Source organism: Diaphorina citri, unplaced genomic scaffold (assembly GCF_000475195.1).
Source record: "Diaphorina citri unplaced genomic scaffold, Diaci psyllid genome assembly version 1.1 scaffold665, whole genome shotgun sequence".
In the NCBI taxonomy this organism is placed as follows: domain Eukaryota; kingdom Metazoa; phylum Arthropoda; class Insecta; order Hemiptera; family Psyllidae; genus Diaphorina; species Diaphorina citri.
In genome coordinates this window covers 5746-33389 of record NW_007378098.1, presented here as the reverse complement: position 1 = coordinate 33389, position 27644 = coordinate 5746, and the positions used below count along the sequence as shown (strand labels likewise).

Below are 27644 nucleotides of genomic sequence, written 5' to 3'. Positions count from 1 at the left end.
ATTCTCACCAGTTACTCGTTATATTCTCACCAGTTACTCGTTATATGCTCTTGTCAGACCTGCCATGATCTACGGTGAGAAGACATGGGCAATGAAGAAGGTACACGAGAAGAGGTTGGAAGTAGCTGAAATGCATATGTTGAGGTGGAGTCTTGGAGTGACTAGGATGGACAGAATAAGGAATGAAGTGATCAGAGACAAGTTAAAAGTGACAGAAGTTACCAAGAAGATACAAGAACGAAGGTTACAATGGTATGGTCATTAAATTGGTACCTAACCAAAGGGAATAGTGTATGTAAATAGACTGATAATATTTTATAATCCATTTTATTCTTTTGGGTTTTATTATTCACTTATCATGTTTGAGGTCATCTCAGAGAATACTTCGACATGTCTGGGTTCACAGTCAGTTCAATATTGGATAATAGTCATCAGCTGCAGCTGATGTACAAATATTGATGCGATTATTATACATATGATACATACCTGATCCAACATCTAAGTAATTTTTTGTAGAAAAGCGATTCAAATTGTATTTTTCTTTTGTGGAAAATAAAAATGACTGCTTATCCAGAAGAGCCGATTGGATAACCTTCAATCAGCTGGTGCTTGTTATCCAGTTACATAACCGATTGTGAACCCAGACTTAAATTAACCAAGTTTAAAACACTGAACATTCAAATTTAATTTATAAAATTTAAAGAACCTACAATTTTAATAATTTTATTTTAAACCTAAAAATAATTTTTCCATTTGCTTTTTTATAAAAAAAGCATTCATTAATTAAGTTCATATTTGAGCATAATTTTTTTAAATATAAAAATGTAAACGATTTCAAAGGAACCAATTTCCCGTACTTTCATAATAAATTTACGTATTTGTCTGACATTATATTACAGTATACAAGTATACATTATGTCAAAGAAAGGTATTGTTCATTGTAGTTGATTGAATAAAGGGAGTTATTTTCTAAAATACTGCATTACGAACAGGAAGGCCAAATTAAAAATCTTTTACCCACATTAGAACTGGACTGAAAATCGTTTACACTTTCAACCTAAAATATTACATAAAATTTAATGATTTTTAAAGTGTACCTATAAATTAGTTTTATTTATAATGGTTAAATAATAAAGTACGAGTATATATTTATATAGGTAGTTTAGATATATTTATATATTATAGGTAAATTAAATAAATAATGTCAAATCACGTTCGTTTAATACAACTTCGAAATAAATTAATACTGAAAATCATACTAAAAACAGCTTGAGAGATTATTTTACAATAAGAAACCAAAGTTCAAGATAGACTTTCCTGAGGAAGTAGATCAATTTTATAAAAAAATGACCCAAGCTATCATGATGTCATCATTATATTTGAAAGCACCTTGTTCATTGTGCTACACAAATCTGACAACATAAATTCGAAGTACATACGTACCTAAAAAATGGTTTATTAAATTCAGTATGTACGATTGAAACACCAACCACCAACTATGGTGAAAGAAAGCATACAAGGTCTGACCACACCAGAAGAAGTGCCTGCAATGAATTAATGAAAATACTGTTAATATTGGTTTTCATTATGACCTGTGTAAATAAAGTTGTAAGTGCTTTCAAACACACTGAATATTAAATGAATGAATGTTATTTTTCAACAACATTTGCAAATACTGTAAATTCTACAATTTCAACGAGGAAAAGTCTTGTGGGGTGCCGAAGGTGCCAACCATTTCTGCGGAAGACATCAATTTTTCGTCGGGCATTTAGCGTATGAGTAGAAAGCTGTTGATTATACCAAGCCTGTGCAAACATTGATCAAAAATAAAATTCAACCAAGAAATAAAAATGAGAGATGAAAAATAACAAACAATACCTATATACATAATAAACTTCAAATTCACTTGTAATTTTTTTGCTTTTACAAAGAAACTACAAAAAATATTTTTAAAGCCTTTTTCCCATTTTTCCAACTTCTTTTAACCCCAAATGAAGGTTAAACACGACAAGAGTGAATAAGCTAGGAAATTATGAACAATTTAAATTATTTATGTACACATACACAACAAATAGATTCATAAGAGTTATTAGAGAGCAAAGTAGGTATCACAAGATGAGCTGATTTATTTGAGAGACCAATCAATCTAATATACCGACACTTGAAAATTCTTTGGGTAGGTCTTCAATAACATAGAAAGCGGCAAATTATCAATTATGCATATAGGTATAAATTTTGGAATGCATCACAATATAAAAGAGTTGGCTTACGGAAACTGACAATATTGGTAGGTAAACATGAATAAAACAATGCTTACAGTGAACCGTAAATTTAATGTGATCACTCACACTAGATATTGAGATCATAATTTTATTTAGCATAAAAACTGATTTTAATGTTTTTGTGTACATTTCATGTCAATTCCATCATTTTGGCAAACATGTCTTTTCGTACGTATAACTTTGAGAATAGCATCTTCACCTAGTCTAGTACCAATAGATTCCCTAGTGTAGATAACGTTAGAATATATGCTATGTAATTTGATGGGAAACAAATTCAAGTATATCATGTCCTACATATGTAGGTGTCAGTTTAAAATCCATCCGAATTCTTTTCTCAAATGCTTTCCCGTCTTCTTGGAAAGAGAAAGCACCCTGTAGAGGTCGAAACGCAAATAAAAGATTCTAAAACCCTGTGTTTACACTAATTTTTGTGGTAACTTTTTTCCCACTGGAAACCTGACGGTAGGAGGAGCGTAGAGGATCAAGTAAAAGACTTGTATGGCAGTAAGTATCAGACACTGTCTACACTGGCGAATCGTTGGCCTAGCTCGTCGCAGACGTGTTGCTGTCCCGCGAGTGATCGCAAGGACCCGGGCGATGCATGCAGTCTGGCGAGATGTCGCGAGTGATGACGTCTGTGTCGAGACCGACGCTTCATGCACCAAACACAGAGCACCATAGTGAGGACTACACTGGCTGCGAGTCCGCCCACCAGACTACAGAACCAAAGGTCGACTGGCACTTCAACAACACCTGCCACACACGAAACACAATGAGACACGTTAGGTATAAGTTTGCTAGGTCTAGATAGGGAATTATTGTAACATAGTAAAGGGCAAGAACCTGTTTGATGTAGGTAAAACGTTAGATGATGAACCATAGAATATTAGGGTGTACACAAGGTCAAATAGTACACCACTTGCATTGGCCAAGTTCTGGCACATCCACCTTTTTAAAACAAACGTGCTGCTGACCCCCTTGACCTTCCTTATAATAAAATTTCTCTTGTAAATGTAGAATTTCACTAAGGCAATATTGTTTTCCGTGTAAAACCCACGTAACATTTTCCCTTTTTTTACGAAATTTAATGAAAAATATTAGAATTACAAAAGAGCACACGCAATGGATACATACATATATCAATCTACAAAATGACCTGGTATCACACGGGCTGGGGTAATCAAGTAAAAGACATTTAGAACAAATGTTCAACATCGGTACAGAAGCAATTCAAATCTAACTGCAGGGAAAAATTGCGCAAAACAATGGAAATTTAAATTGTACTTTTAAATAAACATAATGAGATCTATTAGGTAGAACAATAAAATGAGATAATCAGGAAAATCACAGTAGAGTAGGTACCTACTCAATTGATTGCAAAAGTTTGCAAAACAACACGTTTACTTTCGAATCCTTTTGTAGTCTGACCGAAGAAACCATTACTAACTTCTGTTATCCACTGGATATTATATTATAAATGGATCTGTAGATGTGTACCTGTATACAAACCCTTAGTTAATACTGATAAAATAAGGACTTTTTACAAAGATCGATAGTTACTTAATTTCAACAAAGCAGAAAGAGCGTAAAAAAAGAAAATTGAGAAAATTAAAAGAATAATAATAATGTTGATGCACATGCACAAGATAAAAGAAGCGAGACATGGGTTTTAAAGTAATTAAGTAGAAGCTTTTAGAAGGCTTGATAGAACAAATTTCAATTTTCCATGTTAAAAGACGATCTTTTAAATGGATTAAAAGAAATCTTTCAACCCATCAAACAAAAAGAGAGAAGAATAAAGAAAAATAGATAAATTAGATAAATAAGCACACACGACACACAATTGTAAGAAGACAGGTGAAAGAGAAACTCACAGTGAGAAAAGAGATGAGCATGCTAGGGATCGGAGAGCTAGTAAGAGTAGAACCGAAATAGAACAAGAAGTGCTATTGCGAAATGTCACCGTTCCACGGTTGGGGTCACCTGTGTACATTATACACATAAATAAAATCAATATTAAACATAAGAATCACGTCACTAAACTAGGGACACTTTTGGGTGATTTCATTCAGAAACCAAAGCCACCTTATCATCTAATAGATGGCGGTGGTGAATGATTGCTAAGAAATTGACAATGCGGAATGAAAAATAGGCTCAACTTGCAATGATTGTACAAATAATCAACACGAAACAAAATTATGTTTCCAGATAACTTCTCTTTCTCTTGAAGTCTTGACACAATTATGCATCGTCTGTTTTACAAGTATACTATGTTCTTTTCATGTTCGTAATTTTCATAATTTATCTTGTATTTTATTTCTCCTCGTATTAGTGCACACTTTATTGCATCAGTATCAAACATGTCTATTGTGTTCAATGAGGAGTCTAAATGTGCAGTAAAATTAGGAATCTTTCTCTTTCTCTTGAAGTCTTGACACAATTATGCATCGTCTGTTTTACAAGTATACTATGTTCTTTTCATGTTCGTAATTTTGTACATGCTAGAGAAAAAGTGTAAATGCATAAAATGTAGAAAATAAAAAGACAAACAACTTTCTAATTTACTGTTATTAGAATAGAGAAAAAGTGTAAATGTATGGAATGTAGAAAATAAAAAGACAAACAACTTTCTAATTTATTGTTATTAGAAATTTTTTATCGGAAACGAGATATTCTCAAAAAACCCCTTTTTTTGGCCGCCATTTTGGAAAAAAGGCCGCCATTTTGTTCGTATACATGGTTTTCGGTGTCACCCCTTCCTAAAAGTTTTATATGGTCCAAATAAAGGTCCATGCCAAATTTGGTGCTTTCCTGACGAAATGCAGCTTTTTTGACGTTAGGCCACCGACTAAATTTATCTTGTATTTTATTTCTCCTCGTATTAGTGCACACTTTATTGCATCAGTGCTATCTTCTATTGTCAGTATCAAACATGTCTATTGTGTTCAATGAGGAGTCTAAATGTGCAGTAAAATTAGGAATCTTTTTTTTAATTTAAATGCTAAAAGACCAAGTCTACGATAAGTACAATAGTACTTGAGGATTGTCAGAGCAACTAATTTATTGGAAATAGTTTCAGTTAGAACGCTACAGATATGGGGTCTAGAGTTGAAACAAATAGTCATAGTAGCATTAGGATGAGATGATTATGACCAAACGTTCAAGAATTCAAAATCATTCTTTGAAATCAACATTCCCAATAACACACAAGAAACCAAAAATCACAAATCAAACCATTCCACAAGTCCAGATCTGTATCTGTAACTGTCTATGAAATTGTTTTTTGGTTTTTGTACCAAATTTTAAAACATAATATGCATATTAGATTTGTTTAAAATATGTTACATGAAGTTTCAAATTATTTTTAGTCTATTTAAATTAAAGATTTATGGATACTTGATAAACTGAAAATGATAGAGAGGGCGAAAAAGAAAAAAATAAAACATGAAAATATGCATGAGTAAAGTACAAAGAGAGTTGGAAGAAAATTTTAAGAACAATGAGAGAAAGAGAGAGAACGAAAAGAACAATAACGAAGAGAGAGAAAAAAAATAATCAGTGCAACTTCCACGGTAAGAAAAAACCACCTAGAGCAAGACAGAAAGAGAAGAGGCCAAATGGAAAAGGATAGCGAGCACGGCCGATGGATTAACATAAAAAAGAACTGACTGGGCCAATCAACATCACATTGGGTGAACCAGCCTAGCTCTGGCAGTTCTTCAAAGCGTTCTCGCTGCTTATAAAGAACAAACACAAGTCGATGGTTGACTACGGTTCAGGACGAGTCAGTCAAACATGGCTAGAGACCGTGCAACTTCCACGGTAAGAAAAAACCACCTAGAGCAAGACAGAAAGAGAAGAGGCCAAATGGAAAAGGATAGCGAGCACGGCCGATGGTTTACACATAAAAAAGAACTGACTGGGTCAATCAACATCACATTGGGTGAACCAGTCTAGCTCTGGCAGTTCTTCAAGGGTTCTCTCTGCTTATAAAGACCAAGCACCAAGAACAAGTTGGTGGTTGACTGCGGTTCAGGACGAGCCAGCTAAACAAGGCTAGAGACCATCACCCCGGTGTATGGCAGATACAAAACGATATCTTTTCTTTATTCTGTCATCACCATTCGGCAAAAGCTCAAACTGCTAAAACAACATTGAGTGAAGTTCATTCATAGAGAAAGTTAAGTGCCCAATTTCTGACGAAATTCCTGTGTGCGGAGTCCAGTATGTAGGACTATTGCACCCTAAGTGCTTCTTGCTCGACTATAGTTTTTCATTTGGCCCCTTCTCATTTGCACTCATCTTACTAGATTACATCATTTACCTCCCCGTTACCCTTCAGTCCCTCACTTACAATTTTTCTCGTCAGAATCATCATCTGCTCCGCAGTTCATTCGTTTGTTACACTGAAGCTTCTTCGGGATGCAATATTTGCTTTTCGAACAGCGGAACTCATTACACGGGTTTTTTGGCAGAGACACTTCTGTCCACGTGGCCTTGAAGCCTTGAGCTCCGACTGACTTTTCTGCCGAGATAAAACTGGAAGCAAAAATAAAAAAAAAAAAAAGATTGCGATTGCTGTCGAAGATACTGTGGATGACCAAGTTGTAGGGTATCAGGTTATGATATCTGATGAGCACACACACTATTAGGTATACCTGACAGGTACGACTGAAAAGGTCCATCTGTCAGGTCTACCTGATACCTGATGAGCACACATACTATCTGGTAGACCTGATGAAGAAAAAAAAAAAAAAAAAAAAGATTGCGATTGCTGTGGAAGATACAGTGGATGACCAGGTTGTAGGGTATCAGGTCTACCTGATACCTGATAAGCACACACACTATTAGGTATACCTGACAGGTACGGCTGAAAAGGTCCATCTGTCAGGTCTACCTGATACCTAATGAGCACACATACTATTAGGTATACCTGACAGGTACGGCTGAAAAGGTCCATCTGTCAGGTGTACCTGATACCTAATGAGCACACATACTATTAGGTATACCTGACAGGTACGGCTGAAAAGGTCCATCTGTCAGGTCTACCTGATACCTGATGAGCACACATACTATTAGGTATACCTGACAGGTACGGCTGAAAAGGTCCATCTGTCAGGTCTACCTGATACCTGATGAGCACACATGCTATCTGATAGACCTGATCAGGTGTACCTGTCGTCAGATCTACCTGATAGTGAGTGGTTGGCCTAAGGGTTAAACAAAGGGTCAGACAGGCAAAATTACCGTTCCTAGTCTCCTAAAGTTATATGTTATCGTGTGTATAATTGGAATATCATATACCTGAGCCTCATTTCATTTGATTCCGACAGGAACTCCCACTTGTCCTTGTGAGCTTTCTCCCCACATAACTCCAGAGGAGGATCGTCCTTGGTATTCCAAACTCGAACTACGGCCGCGGAGCAACCTCTCCCTAAACACACACACAAATATTGGTTATACATAGTAAAATTATAGCAACCTTTCCCTAAAAACACAAAATCTCCCCACATAACTCCAGAGGAGGATCGTCCTTGGTATTCCAAACTCGAACTACGGCCGCGGAGCAACCTCTCCCTAAAAACACACACAAATATTGGTTATAAATAGTGAAATTATAGCAACCTTTCCCTAAAAACACAAAAAATATTGGTTATTTGGTGAATCTCGGCAGCGGTCATGGGAACCCTACTTGGTCCTTCGAACTTAGCAGAAGTGTTTTATAAATAATTGTTCGAATATTGGTTACGGAGATAGTAAGATTATAGCGATAGCAACGTCTCCCTGAAAAGACAAATAGACAGCATTAAGCAGAAAAGAACCGTCCATAAGGCAAATTTATTCCCCTTTTGGATGGTTCTTGTCTGCGGATATCCAATATGAATAATTTTCAATAAATTTTAGACCTCATGGATGGGTTTCAAAGTCTATCTTTCTATAATATCAAACCTACTGGTTCAAAATTGTGTACCTTTTGAGGTAAAATTTACATCGCTAGCTCCCGTACTATAAGTGCCTGGGATCAAACTCCGCCGAAAAACCTTTTTCACGTACAATTCAATTTCATTTCTGTGTTTTTAAATGTTTAGATACATAGGTAAAAATTTCTGAGCACATACAAAGTAGAGTCCTGTGGGTTAATTTCCAACCTTATGTCCCTTACATAGACCTATCATACCTAATTCCTATGAACTCAGTTCACTTGAACTCCTGTCCTGCCTTGGAAGAAAGCAATGGCAATATAGGTAAATATTGGGAAGCCAGAGGTAAAATGAGCTAATAGTCAAATAACATTTGCAAACAATTACAACAACAACACCTTTCTAATTGAAATTGTCTTTTCCTTAAATAATCCTACATAATATGTTCCTTAAATAGTTAATTTCCAAATGTTTTGAAGTAAAAATTTGGAAGTACTCACCTGCCGGATCACCTTCGAAACTAAAAATTTCAAAATTGAGCAGAATTTTGTAGTTGGGGCGTACATTAATGTACCAGTTGCAGGTTTTGCTGGGCATTCCCCGGGGGGAATCGTAATTGAGCGGGAAGTTTGGACTAAGGATTTCGCCGTTGTTGCTACTGCTGACGTTGCCTCCACAATCTGAAATAGGGTAGGGTAAGAACAAACAAGGTTCAAATGAGCTGAAATTCGATTTGACACAAATATTTGGGCATATTTGGGCCATTTTTTGGTGCACATTGCATACATATTTGGGCCATTTTTTTCGTGCATATAATCCGCTTCCTTAATTACTTTTATTTTGATAAAAAGAAAATTTGCATGATGCCTGAACTTTGATTGTTTTTGAAACAACAATATTTAGTAGTGGTAATCAATGTAAGTGATCATTACTTTAGGTGCTTGATTAAGTTTATGTAGGCGGTATCATAAATCTAACAACAATATTTAGTAGTGGTAATCAATGTAAGTGATCATTACTTTAGGTGCTTGATTAAGTTTATGTAGGCGGTATCATAAATCTATCCAGAAATTGTATATATGGGATCTTTGACCATTAGGCCATTTTTCCAATCCAGAAATTGTATACCTATCCCAAGGACTTTTTGAAAGACTTACCGCCAAAAATGGACTTGGCCACGTCGAAGGAGTAGCGGGCTTTGAACCCACTGTACACCCCCATGGCATCTGTGTGCAGCAGGATTCGAACCCCGACTGCGCCCCGGTTTGACTCCATGGGCCCCGGGGTGGTCATGCCACAGTAGCGACCTATCAGCTTCTCCGTGTTGTCCTTGTATACGTTGTACATCTCGAGCCAGTCCTCCTGACATGCGGTCACCCTGTAGTCACAGTCATGGAGAGAGAGTTGAAATTTTGTCAAATTAAGCCGTATTTTATTATGTGACTTTCTTTTGAGTCATCATACGAAATTTCTCTTTGGACTATTTTGGGCGTAATGGCGCCACCACAGTTCACAGAAATTTCGTATGATGAATGAAAAAAGTCACATAATTGAATACAACTTTATGTGCAAAGGATTTGATTTTTTTTCTCCTTCTTCTTCTTCTTCTTCTTCTTTTTGATTCGGTTTCGGTAAAATCTGTAAAGTGATCCTTTCTAATCTGGTTAGTGAAAATCCATATAAAGTATAAACACCTCTAAACCCACAAGAACCGTTCGAGCAAAATTTCTCATTTGCGGAATTTACTACTTTGCAAACGCCCGTTGAATGGAAGAGCTCTCAATACAACTCTGTCACTTCTAACAAATTCTTAAAAAAAGCTCTGTTGCTTTTAGAAAAAGCTCAATAATTTAATATCAATAATGGGATGACTTGAAATTTTCTTCTTTCATGTCTGTACAAATGTACATAGGTATATGCGGGAGAGAGAGTTGAAATTTTGTCAAATTAAGCCGTATTTTATTATGTGACTTTCTTTTGAGTCATCATACGAAATTTCTCTTTGGACTGTTTTGGGCGTAATGGCGCCACCACAGTTCAAACTAGTCCAAAGAAAAATTTCGTATGATGAATGAAAAAAGTCACATAATTGAATACAACTTTATGTGCAAAGGATTTGATTTTCTTCTTCTTCTTTTTGATTCGGTTTCGGTAAAATCTGTAAAATGATCCTTTCTAATCTGGTTAGTGAAAATCCATATAAAGTATAAACACCTCTAAACCCACAAAAAATGTTCGAGCAAAATTTCTCATTTGCGAAATTTACTACTTTGCAAACGCCCGTTGAATGGAAGAGCTCTCAATACAACTCTGTCACTTCTAACATTTTTTTTTTTTAAAAAGCTCTGTTGCTTTTAGAAAAAGCTCAATAATTTAGTATCAATAACGGGATGACTTGAAATTTTCTTCTTTCATGTCTGTACAAATGTACATAGGTATATGCATTTAGAAAAAGCTCAATAATTTAGTATCAATAACGGGATGACTTGAAATTTTCTTCTTTCATGTCTGTACAAATGTACATAGGTATATACACATCATAAACACCTCGTAAGCTAAAGAAAAACTAATGAAAGGGGTGTAAATGTAGAGTGTGTTTCAATATATCAGAGGTGACAAAGGATTTTGCTGACACAAGATGAAAACCTATACGTGACTTTTCAATACAGCCTTTCTTCTTTCATGTGATGCTTGGGTAAATGTCACAGTCATTTTCCTTTAGCTTTGGCATTTTTAAACGCTACTGAAGTTGAGTCTCGTAAAATACCAATAGTAAATAGGCTGAAGGATTAGCAGAAGCTTACTCCGTTTTGTAAGAATTTCCAATTGCCGAATACTCGTAACATCTAACTAGATGTTCCTATTCCATCGTTTCAATCATGTTTGATAGGAGGAACTGTAACTGCTAAGGTCTAATTGTCCCGAAATCGAAGAGAGAAGCAAGACAGTATAGGAGAACGAGCCTTGTCCCTTCATGATAAAATCCGCCCTGCCCGGGAATCGAACCCGCGGCCTAGCACTTACAAGGCAGACGCACTAAGCACCAAGCTAACTAGGCTGGTGGGTGGATCTTTAGTTACATCCTTTCTGCAGAACCTAGAGATTAGAGGCATTTCAAAAGTAAATTTTCTGATGATCAAAACTCACCCCATCTGAGCGTAGGTGAAAATTATAAAGTTGATCTGGGTCAGACGTCAGATGCTAATTTGCAAAATTCGGTAAAAAGCTAAAAAGTAATCAAAATTTTCACTTCGGCTTCCTAGTTTCTAAAATAAATGAAAATCCATTTCGCCTTTCGAAAGTGAAGTTTAGCTTTTTAACTTGTTACTTTCCAATTTCTCGACACTTTCAATAGAAAATGCAGGGAGGTCATCTCAGAGAATACTTCGACATGTCTGGGTTCACAGTCAGTTCAATATTGGATAATAGTCATCAGCTGCAGCTGATGTACAATTATTGATGCGATTATTATACATATGATACTTACCTGATCCAATACCAAACCAAAGTGCTTTATTGTATTCCTCTTGTTATGGGCCTTTATGATTTTGTTCTTCAAACAGAGATAATTTATTTGTGTTCCTATATAGTTATCTAGGATTTCATCAAGAGACAGAACTGGCTCAATCATTAATTGTGGTCGATTTTTTAAAAGGTATACAGGGTGTTTAAACTAAAAGTGCACCATAGGAAATTAACCCCTAAAATCAGTTTTATGCGGCAAAAAACTGATTTTCCGGCATAATTTCCTTTTGGGGCACTTTTAGGTTGAACAGCCTGTACATAAACAGCTTGCTTGTCTTAGTGAGAAAGGGTACCATCGAAATTTAGTTTCCAATCTGAATAAAATGAGGGGTGTTGCAGAATAAAATAGAGGTGTAGGACGTCTTAAAATGGTTGTTTCAAGTTTCAACTGTTTTAAGGGGTGGGTATTATCTGTTTTGCAACAACCCCCGAAGGATTAGTCCGATTTTGATGAAACCTAACATAAATTCTCTACACATCAGTTTCTCCAAAATTCACCTGCAGCACCTCTAAAGAGTCCGCATACTCAGGTTTATTCTAGAGAAAAGCTGTGAGTCCATATACTATACCATTAAGAGGATATCAAGAGGTGCCTAGGCCAGAGAGCTAGCTCGGGGCCCCCGAACTGAAGGGGTCTAATGAGGGGTTTGACAGGTCTGCTATCCCAAGGTTTTTATGTCAATAGCAACATTATCTACCCATCACTAAGTACAACAACAGTGTCCGTCCTTTCAATCCAAAAGATAAGGTAGATGTACCTACTACCTACACATCAAAAGTACAGCTATAGGTAGTTTTAGCATCACCACGGTAAGTTATGACACCGCCTATCTATAGACTTCAAATGTTCAAATTATGCAATGTGCTGCACTTTAATTTTGATCTTAAATTTAATTCAGACTCTGATTTAGCTTTACATACCTGGCTAGGTATCTAGGTAAGGTAAAACCTATACGTGACTTTTCAATACAGCCTTTCTTCTTTCATGTGATGCTTGGGTAAATGTCACAGTCATTTTCCTTTAGCTTTGGCATTTTTAAACGCTACTGAAGTTGAGTCTCGTAAAATACCAATAGTAAATAGGCTGAAGGATTAGCAGAAGCTTGATCCCTTTTGCAAGAATTCCCAGTTGCCGATTACTCGCAACTCTTTTGAGTAGGTACCCTTTCTCCCTTCTCAATACAACTCTGTCACTTCTAACAAATTAGTTGTTCCTATTTCTTCGTTTCAATCATACTTGAAAAGGGGTGGATCTAAAGTTCGATCCTATCTATGTACTTTGTTATGTTAAACAATGGATACATATTTATATTTACAAGTCGTATTATCCCGACTCGGGGTTTCGATCTAGTTTGTAGCCATTTTCAAGGGTAGGAGGTATAATTGTTATAGAGGATTTAGAGGTATTTTTTTAGAGGATAGGTATAATATTTTTAGAATCTAGAGATTAGAGGTATTCTAGTGAATTTTCTGATTCTAAACTCACCCCATCTGAGCGTAGGTCGCATTGGCGGAATCAGCGCGGATCTTGAACTGGTCGAATATAATGGTAACCTGTTCATTGGGCGTGGCTAGGAAGTTATACGTGCATGTCAGATTGCTGGGGTAGTTGCTCGGGTAACGTGGAGAATTGAACTCGCCCTTCTTCTTGCTCGAACTCCGATACGTGAAGTTACAACTACCATTGGGGGCCGCCGTACCCGGGACTTTGTATTCTGTCAAACAGGAAGTCAAATTGGGACTGTACACGAAACCTGTCGACTCCTTTTTACTCAGGATTTTCTGATCACACTCGCTGCCTCGTATGTGCACGCCGCTTTTCGCTATAAATCCTGAAATGGAAGAACGGGGGGCAAATGGACTGATCAGTAAACTTTGTTTTTCAAACAACCTGTACTAGCAATCAACTAATCATTATTTCAAGTACTTGATAGATTGAATTAATAAAAATATGTATGTCTAATGTCTATCTAGTACCTATGCATCTAAAGTTGTAGATCCCAATGTTCTTCTTCTTCTTCTTTACCTTTTCCCACTCAAGTGGGGTCGGCATTTTTAGACAACAATCCCAATGTTAAACTACATAATTATGATTCACCCGCAAAAAAGATACCATGAAAAATAGATCAAATTTAAAATACATCAACATTACATTCGGCAAAAGCTCAAACTGCTAAAACAACATTGAGTGAAGTTCATTCATAGAGAAAGTTAAGTGCCCAATTTCTGACGAAATTCCCGTGTGCGGAGTCCAGTATGTAGGACTATTGCACCCTAAGTGCCCACTTGCTCGGTCAGATTGCTGGGATAGTTGCTCGGGTAACGTGGAGAATTGAACTCGCCCTTCTTCTTGCTCGAACTCCGATACGTGAAGTTACAACTGCCATTGGGGGCCGCCGTACCCGGGACTTTGTATTCTGTCAAACAGGAAGTCGAGGAATTTGAGAACTTCTTACAGAATAAGTTGAGAAGTTGATCTTGAAAAATAATTGCTGTCCTTAATTTGGAACTTTTCATATCCTTCCTGGGATGCAAACCACAACTCACGAGGTTTTTGAAGCAGGAAGTATGTATTCAAAAGTACTAGGGGTTATTCGGAGAACTTCTTACAGAATAAGTTGAGAAGTTGATCTTGAAAAATAATTGCTGTCCTTAATTTGGAACTTTTCATATCCTTCCTGGGATTCAAACGACAACTAACGAGGTTTTTGAAGCAGGAAGTATGTATTCAAAAGTACTAGGGGTTATTCCTACTGAAAAGACAATTCTACTACTGACTGAATTAATTTTTAATCAATAAAGAAACATTTTGTGATGGTTTTCTCATTTTCCGTAGGTAGGTACATGATAAATACATATACAGGGTTGTTTATAGTACCCAATTCTACTACTGACTGAATTAATTTTTAATCAATAAAGAAACATTTTGTGATGGTTTTCTCATTTTCCGTAGGTAGGTACATGATACATATACAATTATACAGGGTTGTTTATAGTAATATGTATATGATAAAGAGTATGGCCAATTAGCCACTCATAAAGACAAAGTCTGTGACATGACCAAATTGAACACATACCTGTCTCAAACGAGTACATGGCCTTGAATCCCCCTCCCTGCAGTTCTCCACTACTGAACACAAGCACCAGACGAGGCCCGTCGGACACCATCACGATGGGGGCCTTGTCCTTCTCTTCCTGACCGCACATCTCGTGATCAAACTTCTCATAGTTATCCGTGGCCTCCTGCCCCTTCAAGTACAACTTGAGGAACCCATCGCTGCAGCTGTAAGAATGAGTGTGAGCGGTTAAAAGGAGTTGAAAGTATTTTTCATCTGTCAGTGATTAAAATGAGTTGATAAAACCTAAAACTATGTTCAAAGTGTCGTGTCATTAAAATCCCCCTCCCTGCAGTTCTCCACTACTGAACACAAGCACCAGACGAGGCCCGTCGGACACCATCACGATGGGGGCCTTATCCTTCTTTTAAAAACAATAACTAAGCTATGAATAAATGGAACGCATACCTGTCTCAAACGAGTACATGGCCTTGAATCCGCCCCCCTGCAGTTCTCCACTGCTGAACACAAGCACCAGGCGAGGCCCGTCAGACACCATCACGATGGGGGCCTTGTCCTTCTCTTCCTGACCGCACATCTCGTGATCAAACTTCTCATAGTTATCCGTGGCCTCCTGCCCCTTCAAGTACAACTTGAGGAACCCATCGCTGCAGCTGTAAGAATGAGTGTGAGCGGTTAAAAGGAGTTGAAAGTATTTTTCATCTGTCAGTGATTAAAATGAGTTGATAAAACCTAAAACTAAGGTGTCGTGTCATTAGCATAACTAAAATAAAACAATGCGATGGTCAATTCTTGATTTTATTGAATCAAAAGACTCCAAGTTTAGAAAAATATCGCATTTCTCACTTGGACCGAAAAATATTTTGAACCACAAAAATTCCTGTCCCCCCTCAGTAAGCAGGCTAACTTATATCGCAATCCCAACCCCACAGCCCAAAGGTGGGGGCAGGTATTTAGGAGTCCCGCAGGGATGTTCAGGAGCCCTGAAATACCTATAATTTGCAACTATCATATTACCGAGTCCTACACAAGTACTAGGTTGTACAGGTACTTACTCTCCTCTGTCTCCCTTGGGGATATCGAACTTTAGGAACTCCAGCTTGACCCGTTCTAGATTTTGAGAATCCTGCATCCCATAAATAAAATATCGACATACAATTTTTGGAAGGTATGGGAAGGGATAGTTGGGACTGTACACGAAACCTGTCGACTCCTTTTTACTCAGGATTTTCTGATCACACTCGCTGCCTCGTATGTGCACGCCGCTTTTTGCTATAAATCCTGAAATAGAAGAACGGGGACAAATGGACTGATCAGTAAACTTTGTTTTTCGAACAACCTGTAGTAGCAATCAACTAATCATTACTTCAAGTACTTGATAGGTTGAATTAATCAAAATATGTATGTCTAATGTCTATCTAGTATGCATCTAAAGTTGTAGATCCCAATGTTAAACTACATAATTATGATTCACCCGCAAAAAAGATACCATGAAAAATAGATCAAAATTAAAATACATCAACATTTCGTGAAATACATAAATCAAAATTAACTTTAAATGACAGGTGTATCCAAAAGACAAATGCCTCCTTCTAAAACCTAAATGTATAAATGCAAACCTGAAACGATCATATATAGATTCCTTACCTAATTTGACAAAGCTTTCGCTGAATTCAAAGATTCCTTTGAACCCTCGATTCTGAGTATTGGCAGTGCGCTGAAGAGTTTCAAAAGTAACTAAAAGGGTGGACTCTGAAGAATACAGGACCAGATTTCTTTGCTGTCCACAGTAGGTCCCTATCACAGGAGCTGTTATATTGTCGCCGTCAAACACTTTAACAACATCGAAAGGACAGCTGAAAATAAACAAACAAATAAATAGTTAGAAAATGAACAAACAAATAAATAGTTACAACGAGTGGCGAATATATCCTTACTTGCTGTGGCAGAGTCAACCCTAAGTGGTACAGTGTTCTTGGGGGACAACCTTAAAATCCCAGCAAAACTTAAGGGTTTGCTTAAAATCTCTTAAAATGTTCAAAAATCGCTGATAATCCCTCAATCCCTTTTTAAACCAGACAGACCCGAAGAATCCCCGAAAGGATATATAAATCAAAATTAACTTTAAATGACAGGTGTATCCAAAAGACAAATGCCTCCTTCTAAAACCTAAATGTATAAATGCAAACCTGAAAGATTCCTTACCTAATTTGACAAAGCTTTCGCTGAATTCAAAAATTCCTTTGAACCCTCGATTCTGAGTATTGGCAGTGCGCTGAAGAGTTTCAAAAGTAACTAAAAGGGTGGACTCTGAAGAATACAGGACCAGATTTCTTTGCTGTCCACAGTAGGTCCCTATCACAGGAGCTGTTATCCTGTCTTCCTTCTCTCTTCGATTTCGGGACGATAAGACCATAGCTGTTACAGTTCCCTCTGTCAAACCTCTTAAAAAAAAAAAAAATCGTTCGTTATAAAAATATAAAAGCTGGCAAAAGGCAAATAATTAAGTACATACATAGTTACATTAGTTACTGGTGCTGTCAGATGCAAAATAAGTTTCCGTTACTGTCGGATGCAGAAGGAGGGAGAGAGACCGCGGGAGGAGAGAAAAGGAAAAAGAGAGAGGGATAGAAAGGAGAGGGATAGAGAGACAGAGCTCGGAAGGAGCAAAAGGGAGAGGGGGAAAGAGAGAAAGAAAGAGGGAGAGACAGAGAGAGCTGAGTGAGAGAAATGAGGCAGAAACTTTTTTACATTTTTTTACCCTGCGGAAGCACTCTGCTTTGGAATAGCATTCAGGCAACAGAAAACAAAGAGGGTGCTGAGGGAAGTAGGTAAAGAGAAGATACTGGTGAGAGAAAGAGGAGGACGAAGTAAAAGACTGAGGGAAATAGAAGGAGAAGAGAAGAAAGCATAAGTGAACAAGGGATAGGGCAGCAGACGAGAGAAGGAGAAAAGGGATGGGAGAGAAAATTGAAAAAGGGAAAGGAGGAATAACGAGAGAAGAAAGCATAAGTGAACAAGGGATAGGGCAGCAGACGAGAGAAGGAGAAAAGGGATGGGAGAGAAAATTGAAAAAGGGAAAGGGCAAGGAGGAATAACAAGAAATGGGGTAGGAAAGAGAAAAGCATAGAAGGTAAATGGAAGACACAAAAGGGAAAGAGAGAAAGGAACAAAAAGAAGAAGACAAGGGATTTTATAAATTTTATTGTGTTTGCTTCTGTTTATTTGGGTCAGTTGTGTAATAAAAGGTAGAAGCGGGAGAGAGAGAGAGAGAGAGAGAGAGAGGCGGAGAGAGAGAGGTTGGCAACTGTGTCATCAGATGACGTAGACTTGAGACATGGATAATAGATAGAGGGGGGGAGAGAGAGAGAGAGAGAGAGAGAGACATAGGTAATATGTACTCGTAACTTGGGATAAAAGAGAGAAGAAAAAGACAGGGAGAAAGCTTATGAGATACGTAACACTCCCAATAGGAAAATATACAAGGAAAGAAAAGAAAATACCTACTATGAATGTAGGTATACATACTTAAAATCTCTTAAAATGTTCAAAAATCCCTGAAAATCCCTCAATCCCTTTTTAAACCAGACAGACCCGAAGAATCCCCGAAAGGGTATAAAAATCCCTGAAGTATTAACATTGGAGTGGTATCGAAAGCTCATCAATTTCAACACCTTGCTTGACTGAACACCTCCACCGAATTGGTCTCAAATCTTCTCTTATTTGTCCCTTATGTCCCTTACATAGACCTATCATACCTAATTCCTATGAACTCAGTTCACTTGAACTCCTGTCCTGCCTTGGAAGAAAGCAATGATAATATACGTATAGGTAAATATTGGGAAGCCAGAGGTAAAATGAGCTAATAGTCAAATAACCCAACATTTGCAAACAATTACAACAACACCTTTCTGATTGAAATTGTCTTTTATGTTCCTTAAATAGTCCTACATAATATGTCCCTAAATAGTTCATTATTTTTTAAAACCGGGAAAATTTTGGTATACTTACTGAGGACCGCCAAAAAAGAGGTCGAAGTCACGAAACTCTAATCGGACCCTTTGTCCTTTAGCACCACAAAATAGATAACTACAGTTCAGACTTTTGGGATAAGTGCCCGGGTAGGTAGGAGAAATAATGGTTCCATTTCTTTTCACGACGGAGTGGACGACAAATGAGCAGGCAGTGTCTGGGGCCGACGTCCCTATTTCATATTCCGCTGAAAAAATGAAACGAAAGTGGAAAATTCTTAGAATGATAGATTCGTAGAAGCTTAACCCATCCTTTATGGCTGTTTTCCTTTAGACCTAAGGCTCTAAGTCTAAGTGGACATACAAAAAGCCCACTCAGAATGATGGGTTTTTAGTTTTTATTCATTTTAGAAATGGAAAATCTATTCCAACATTTCAATTTATCAGGAATGGTCTAGCACACGGAGAGCATTACATATACGTACATACATATCCTAAGTTGTTCTGTTTATGACAGGTTGTCTATTTACAAAACCTCGCCACCATAATCGACCTTTAAAAGTCTGGTTGTTTTTTATGAGACTAGTTCGTGTTCATTTCAATTTATCAGGAATGGTCTAGCACACGGAGAGCATTACATATACGTACATACATATCCTAAGTTGTTCTGTTTATGACAGGTCGTTTATTTACAAAACCTCGCCACCATAATCGACCTTTAAAAGTCTGGTTGTTTTTTATGAGACTAGTTCGTGTTGGGGGAAAAAAATCTGTAAAATCAACGACGATGATGAATGATATGTGCTTAAATTTTGTAACATTTGTACAAACACTTTGTACTTACAATCGTTCAAGAAGGTGTAGCGACCACTGAACTGGGCGGGCCCAGTGAAGTTCTTGTCCGTGTAGAACGAAATGGCCACCACTCGGAACAGAGAGATCCTGGTGCGCGGCGATATAGGGCCGCAATATCGGCCGCCAAATGGAGAGTTGATAAGAGAGGCCGGGTCAGGACTGCGCACCTCCTCGTAGACGTCCAAATACTCGTGGTTACACCTGGAAGGGAAAGGAGTTGTCATAACATATGGGAGTAAAAGGGGATTCATGGGTTGGTAATGTTGGTGTGAATCAAAAGGTATACAGGGTGTTTAAACTAAAAGTGCACCATAGGAAATTAACCCCTAAAATCAGTTTTATGCGGCAAAAAACTGATTTTCCAGGATAATTTCCTTTTGGGGCACTTTCAGGTTGAACAGCCTTTATTGAGAAAGGGTACCATCCAAATTTAGTTTCCAATCTGAATAAAATGAAGGGTGATGCAGAATAAAATAGAGGTGTAGGACGTCTTCAAACAGCTGTTTCAAGTTTTAACTGTTTTAAGGAGTGGGTATTATCTGTTTTGCAACAACCCTCGAAGGATTAGTCCGATTTTGATGAAACCTAACATAAATTCTCAACACAAAAATTTGTTGACCGACAGGTAGGTAGGTATCCACTGATTAAATTATTAAGTAGTGCAGGTAAGTCGGAAAATGGAAAATACATTATTGTTTCCGGTGTTCAAGCTCATGATGCTAATTACTTTCAGCTTTCACATGAAATTTCCAAAGTTGCCTTACACACAGCCGCCATTTTTCCGAATCAAAATATCCCCCGGATGTTTTTCCTCCCTTTTCCCTCCCGAGATAAAATAATTACTTCCAACATCATCATTATGAAGACAAAGTAAACACTTTAGCCTTCTCTCGCTCTCCGAGTATTGATTGAATCCTGGTGTTTACGTGACATTGTGAACAAGTTAAACGATGAGAGAGGAAAAGAGAAAATCATAATAAAATTGATCTGGAAGGTGAGAAAGGAAGGGGAAAATCATAATAAAATTGATCTGGAAGGTGAGAAAGGAAGGGGAAAATCATTATAAAACTTCTCTCGCTCTCCGAGTATTGATTGAATCCTGGTGTTTACGTGACATTGTGAACAAGTTAAACGATGAGAGAGGAAAAGAGAAAATAAAATCATAATAAAATTGATCTGGAAGGTGAGAAAGGAAGGGGAAAATCATAATAAAATTGGTCTGGAAGGTGAGAAAGGAAGGGGAAAATCATTATAAAATGATCTGGAAGGTGAGAAAGGAAGGGGAAAATCATAATAAAATTGGTCTGGAAGGTGAGAAAGGAAGGGGAAAATCATTATAAAATGATCTGGAAGGTGAGAAAGGAAGGGGAAAATCATAATAAAATTGATCTGGAAGGTGAGAAAGGAAGGGGAAAATCGTTATAAAATGATCTGGAAGGTGAGAAAGGAAGGGGAAAATCATAATAAAATTGATCTGGAAGGTGAGAAAGGAAGGGGAAAATCATAATAAAATTGATCTGGAAGGTGAGAAAGGAAGGGGAAAATCATAATAATATTATCTGGAAGGTGAGAAAGGAAGGGGAAAATCATTATAAAATGATCTGGAAGGTGAGAAAGGAAGGGGAAAATCATTATAAAATGATCTGGAAGGTGAGAAAGGAAGGGGAAAATCATAATAAAATTGATCTGGAAGGTGAGAAAGGAAGGGGAAAAGGGAAAATCATTGTAAAATGATCTGGGAGAATGAGAAATAAATAGAATATACCTTGTTTATACTGCTCGAATGAGATTAAAAAGTCCTTTTACTCCAGCAGTCTAAACAAGGTCTCGTGGGTTAAATAACATATAACAAAATTTTAGGACCTTGCTTGATTAAAAAAATAATAATAATAATAAAATAAAAATGAAAATAAAAAAAAGAGGATGAGAAAAGAAGGGGGGAAGAAAATCATAAATAAAATTGGTTTGAGAAGATGAGAAAGGAATGGGAAGAGAGAAAATTATAAAGTTGATCTGGGTCAGACGTCAGATGCTAATTTGCAAAATTCGGTAAAAAGCTAAAAAGTAATCAAAATTTTCACTTCAGCTTCCTAGTTTCTAAAATAAATGAAAATCCATTTCGCCTTTCGAAAGTGAAGTTTAGCTTTTTAACTTGTTCCTTTCCAATTTCTCGACACTTTCAATAGAAAATGCAGATAAGTTGAGACACCTCGAGAGCATTGAATTATTGAAAACTACGAACCTGTCAAATGGAAAATGGTTTGGGAAGCTTTTTGTGCAAGTTGATTGAACATTAATCCAACAGCTGAACAGCTAGCAGGTAAAGAACAGTTAAACTTAAAACTAAAATATTAATTGAAAATATCTGTATGAAGGTAAGGAATTTCCAGGTTGAGAATTTGTTTCAAAACTAACCATGCAGCTTCATTTGGGAGGAATGAATTTTTTACAGTATTAGAAGGCTGAGGATCTTTGACCTTTATTATTATCTATGTATCTTCCTACATACATAGGTATTATGTACATCAGAAACTCAAAATGCTTTAGAGTTTTATTCGTAGTACCTATTCTGGGCTTTAAGAATTTCAAAATCTATTATTTACATGTCTCTTATTTACAGAAAAATCGGGAAATGGTTGAGAAATAAAAGAAACTTTAATGTGAACTTTACATTAAACTTGGTTTCCTAAGTATCTCCTTGAATAAATTTATAAAATCAGATGCATGAGTGTAAATAAATACATACAAATAAAATTTACGAGTATTTCACAAGAGTTAAATTTAGGAATCATGGAAATAGGGAGGGCTTATTCAGTGAATTTGGAAAATGTGTAAGTGTGTGTAAAAATGAAATTGCTTTACATCGATTGAAATGAAATTATTGGGGTTTTATTGGACTTTTGATTTGAGTACTCACGTATCCACAACATTTCCAGATGCATGAGTGTAAATAAATACATACAAATAAAATTTACGAGTATTTCACAAGAGTTAAATTTAGGAATCATGGAAATAGGGAGGGTTTATTCAGTGAGGTTGGAAAATGTGTAAGTGTGTGTAAAAATGAAATTGCTTTACATCGATTCAAATGAAATTATTGGGGTTTTATTGGACTTTTGATTTGAGTACTCACGTATCCACAACATTTCCTGGAACCCCACTACGAAATCGATAAAGAAATCAAAATTATTGATGACATTGTGTGAAAATGGAAACATCATTTCCCGACTACCTAAACCTAATCGTGTAGCGTGTACTAGTAGACCTAAACCTAATAGTGAGTTCAATATTTGCCATACAAGGTCTCAACAATACTATCTATCTATGTAAATGAAGCCAACACCAGCCCCGCGGTACTAGCACGTTGAATGCACCAGTTCCCCATGGATCACTGAAGTTAAGCAACGTTGCGCGTGGTTCGTATATGGGTGGGTGACCAATGTGACCATCTGGGCAATCAATTACTTCTTCCCGGGATTTATTAGATCATCGGCAGCGTGTTGTCCACAAATGAATCAAGACAAATACAGCTTCCCAGTAACCCAAAAGACTCAAAAAAACACAACCCCGATACGAAATAATGTATGGGTGGGTGACCAATGTGACCATCTGGGCAATCAATTACTTCTTCCCGGGATTTATTAGATCATCGGCAGCGTGTTGTCCACAAAAGAATCAAGACAAATACAGCTTCCCAGTAACCCAAAAGACTCAAAAAAACACAACCCCGATACGAAATAATTACTTTGTTGAAAAAGTTATATACGTGGTGACTTAGGGACGTTAAGCCCCTTTTAAAAACCCAATCTGATACTCACTCTGGTGGTGTTCCCCGCAAGTTGAAGGAGTCAAAGTCCACCTGGACCCGTTGTCCGGGGCCGGCGATGAAGGTGTACACACACTGGAAGGATATGGACTGGTTGGCCGGCAGAACTATGCTGGGCGCGTGGAACGAACCGTTCTGAGGACCTCCTTCCTCACTCACAAACTTTCGGTCACACTCTGAAAGCAGAAGATGAGGGAGATTATAAGGATGAAGTTTAGTAGTTTTGTGGTAATCACTACGCCAACCTCGGTGGTGTATTGGTTAACTCGGTGAACTTTGAATCTGGAGGTTAGTGGTTCGAATCCAAGTCAAATCATAAAAATGAGGGTAGTATTTTAAGCGGGAACTAGCTTAAGTCTCTATCGGCTTTAGTCTTTTTTTTCCAGGATAATCCACGTGGAATTCTGGAACAAGCTTAATATTAATCTAAGTATAAGTAGCGCTTTATTTAGACTGTCAGCTTAGAACACGACAGCTTAGACCGATAAGCGACAAAAGGGGATGTAAAATGTGCAGGAATAAAGGGGAATTTATTTTGATGGTACCGTACCTAACGTACACAAAAAGGTTTTTTAGGGGAAAAATGCATTTGGATATTACCAAAATCTAAAACGTTAATTGTGTTTATTATGCATCGAAATCTCCAACCACGATTGGATTTTTTCCATTTTATTTATTATTATTATTATTTTTTTAATCCACATATGTATATTGTATACGTACGTAACATACAAATGCTATAACATTTTTATAACGCGTAGACTGCTTGTATCAGCAAAATCAACTCTTTTTTGCCTTTTCGACAGCATTTCGAGTGGTTCATGATAACCCTCTCCTACACCCTTTATGTAAAAAAAAAAACTCACCTCTCGGTATTCACCCTCCCCTGAAAAAGAGAGAGAACGAGAGAGAGAAAGGGAGAGAGAGGGAGGGAGGGAGGAGAGAGAGCTCTCTGAATTTTCCATTCGAAAGCAAAACGAAACTAGAATACTAGCCCCCTACAATCTCATTCTCATAAAAAATTAGTTAGCTGTCATGTCAGGTACTCTTTCTCCCACACAGACAACAGAATTATCAAACAGGCATGAATAAAGTCCAAAACGGCATTACAAATACAACATAAAACAACATTACAATGACAACAGCATTACCTACATTTAAAATTAACATTTCCCTCTGATAGAGGTAAGCTACAAATGATTATCATTTGTCCTAAAAATGCCTAAAGGTTTAGACTTTAGAGAGACTGAATGATCAGTGACAATCACTTGGCGAGTAAATGGTCATAATCTGAACCAACAAATTCTACATGATCTTTACATTTATTTTAATAATTGTTTTTCCTAATAGATGCACTAAATACTACACAGATATACTAATGCTAATGCAACATTTAACACAAGATTAACTATGTAGATACGACACTTTGATCTTGACCTAGACCTAGAGACCTTTAACTCTTTAAGGGCTTTAAGGCTGAGAAACGATGTATCAACGAGAAACGATGACAAACGATAGAAATGAGAATTTATTCTGTACCAAATACATAAGACCTTGTTAAGACTGTGGGAGTAAAGGGACTTTTCAGTCTCATTTCAGCAGTACAAACAAGGTATATTCTAGTCTATTCTATTTCTCAATGATGAAAATTTTAAAGGAGCAGGGTAATACAACAGTCAACTTCTTGCACTAATGAAACTATAGCAAGCTTTTGGTTCTAATCTCTACGATGAGTTCTATCTGTGCTAAATTATGGGGAGGGGGTTAAATTCGTGAAGGGAGGGATGAGGGATGTAAAAGTAAAAATGGTTCAAGAGGTTTTTTTTTTTAATTTTGGGGTTATTTTCTATGATAATATTTCAATAGTTTTTTTTTTTTTTTTTTTTTTTTTTTAATATACCTATATAATCATTATTCTCTTTCTCTCTCCTCCTCTCTATTTGAAATTTTTCGTAAATATGTACCTAACTTAACCTCCCTATTCGTACTTTGTATCAATTTTGTTTACACCAACCCTATTAGCCTTTACGTATACAGGAAGAACTCAAGTATAAACTACTAGGTACATAGTATTAAAGTATGTAATGAAGGTGCTCGTATAACTATGATATAGCTATAGAGATAAACAGCAAATGAACCCTTTGTATGAAGCGTTTCGTTTGTCAGCCAATAATGAATTATTAATAATGTAAAGTCAAACGGGAAATTACTTCAGGACCGTTATTTGAAGGGGGTTTACAACCAAGGGTTAAGCAGTGAGGATGTTTCTGAGCCCCTGGATATTTTGAGTGTTTTTTTGAGCCCCTGGATTTATTGAGGGGGTTTTTGAGCCCCGAGGGATTTTTGTGTCCCCTGGATTGTAAACATTGTTATCTTTTGTGTTCAAATAATTATTTCTCTATCAAAAAGTTCAAATATCTGATCTCTATGGAGATCAAAGAGATTCAGATATGGGTGGGAGACATTTGACATTTGGTGGAGGTTAAATAAAAGTACATAGTAAACATTTCTGGAGTCTTTGTAACTCAGGATAATTATTGTCATATTGTATATTGTGTTACATTAATGGTGTATATTCCAGCCCTGTAACCCCCATTTCGTGGGGGCCAAGGGACTTATTCAGAGGCCCAAAAAAATCCTTTAATTTGAATCATCCCCGTCAATCGATCAGACAAAACCTTGCGGGAGCCCCCCAAAATATATACATACGCGACTGATTTATGTTAGTGTTACTTTCGATGGCATGGGTCACACATTTGAAACTGAATTATGTTTCGTTATTACTTTCGATGACACAGGACGCTTATTAGGTCACACATTTTGAAAGCGATTAAAACATCAACACCATTTGACTCTACTGTCAGTTTTAGGAAGGCACTTGAGTAATTATTCCATTGTAAAAACAAACATCATTTCACTCGTATAATCTTCATTAGCAGTGTTCTTCTCGCATAATATGCCCGTAGAAATAATGAAATCAAAATTATTGATGACATTGTGTGAAAATGGAAACATCATTTCCCGAGTACCTAAACCTAATCGTGTAGCGTGTACTAGTAGACCTAAACCTAATAGTGAGTTCAGTATTTGCCATACAAGGTCTCAACAATACTATCTATCTAAGTAAATGAAGCCAACACCAGCCCGCGGTACTAGCACGTTGAAAGCACCAGTTTAGGGAGGAGAGAGAGCTCTCTGAATTTTCCATTCGAAAGCAAAACGAAACTAGAATACTAGCCCCCTACAATCTCATTCTCATAAAAAGTAAAAAATTAGTTAGCTGTCATGTCAGGTACTCTTTCTCCCACACAGACAACAGAATTATCAAACAGGCATGAATAAAGTCCAAAACAGCATTACAAATACAACATAAAACAACATTACAATAACAAGAGCATTATTATAATGAAAATAGAAAGTAATTACATTCAATTTTGGACACAGGTGAGGTATAAAAGAAATATCATTTATGATATCTTTTGTAAATGCCGTCCACTTACGCTCAGACTGTCTGTGACAGACCTAAGACTACAGTCTGTAAGAAAGAGAACAGTGTGTAGCCGGCATTTAGACATTCAAGGAAAAAAAGAATTAGAGGAAAACCTTGATCAAAGTTGAAATTAAGATCAAGGTTTAGAGAGACTGATTGATGAATCATTGGGCGAGCATTTATCATAATCTGAACCATCAAATTCTACATGATCTTTACATTTAATAATTATTGTTTTTCCTAATAGAATAATAGATGCACTAAATACTACATACCTAGATATACTAATGCAACATTTAACACAAGATTAACTATGTAGATACGACACTTTGATCTTGACCTAGAGACCTTTAAGGGCTTTTAAGCTGAGAAACGATGTATCAACGAGAAACGATGACAAACGATAGAAATGAGAATTTATTCTGTAGCAAATACATAAGACCTTGTTAAGACTGTGGGAGTAAAGGGACTTTTCAGTCTCATTTCAGCAGTACAAACAAGGTATATTCTAGTCTATTCTATTTCTCAATGATGAAAATTTTAAAGGAGCAGGGTAATACAACAGTCAACTTCTTGCACTAATGAAACTATAGCAAGCTTTTGGTTCTAATCTCTAGAATCTACAGGGCGGGTACGTACTGATGGGAGATTTGGTTGGGTCTGAGCCTAGCGCCATTGTGCTCTCAATTTCCCCGTC

At 36.9% G+C, this 27644-nt stretch overlaps 1 protein-coding gene across 1 annotated transcript; it reads right to left on the bottom strand.

The window, feature by feature from the left end:
- Positions 1-459: 459 nt before the first annotated feature.
- LOC103511022 (dorsal-ventral patterning protein tolloid) lies at positions 460-27644 on the bottom strand. The gene is made up of 13 exons (XM_026824905.1): positions 27587-27644; positions 23450-23633; positions 19621-19832; positions 18817-19024; positions 16453-16661; positions 15861-16086; positions 15253-15458; positions 13215-13443; positions 9361-9581; positions 8704-8883; positions 7587-7716; positions 6637-6821; positions 460-3035 (listed from the first exon to the last, which is right to left on the bottom strand). Exons 1-13 carry the CDS (start codon positions 27621-27623, stop codon positions 2794-2796), a joined length of 2469 nt encoding a protein of 822 aa, XP_026680706.1. The 5' UTR covers positions 27624-27644; the 3' UTR covers positions 460-2793.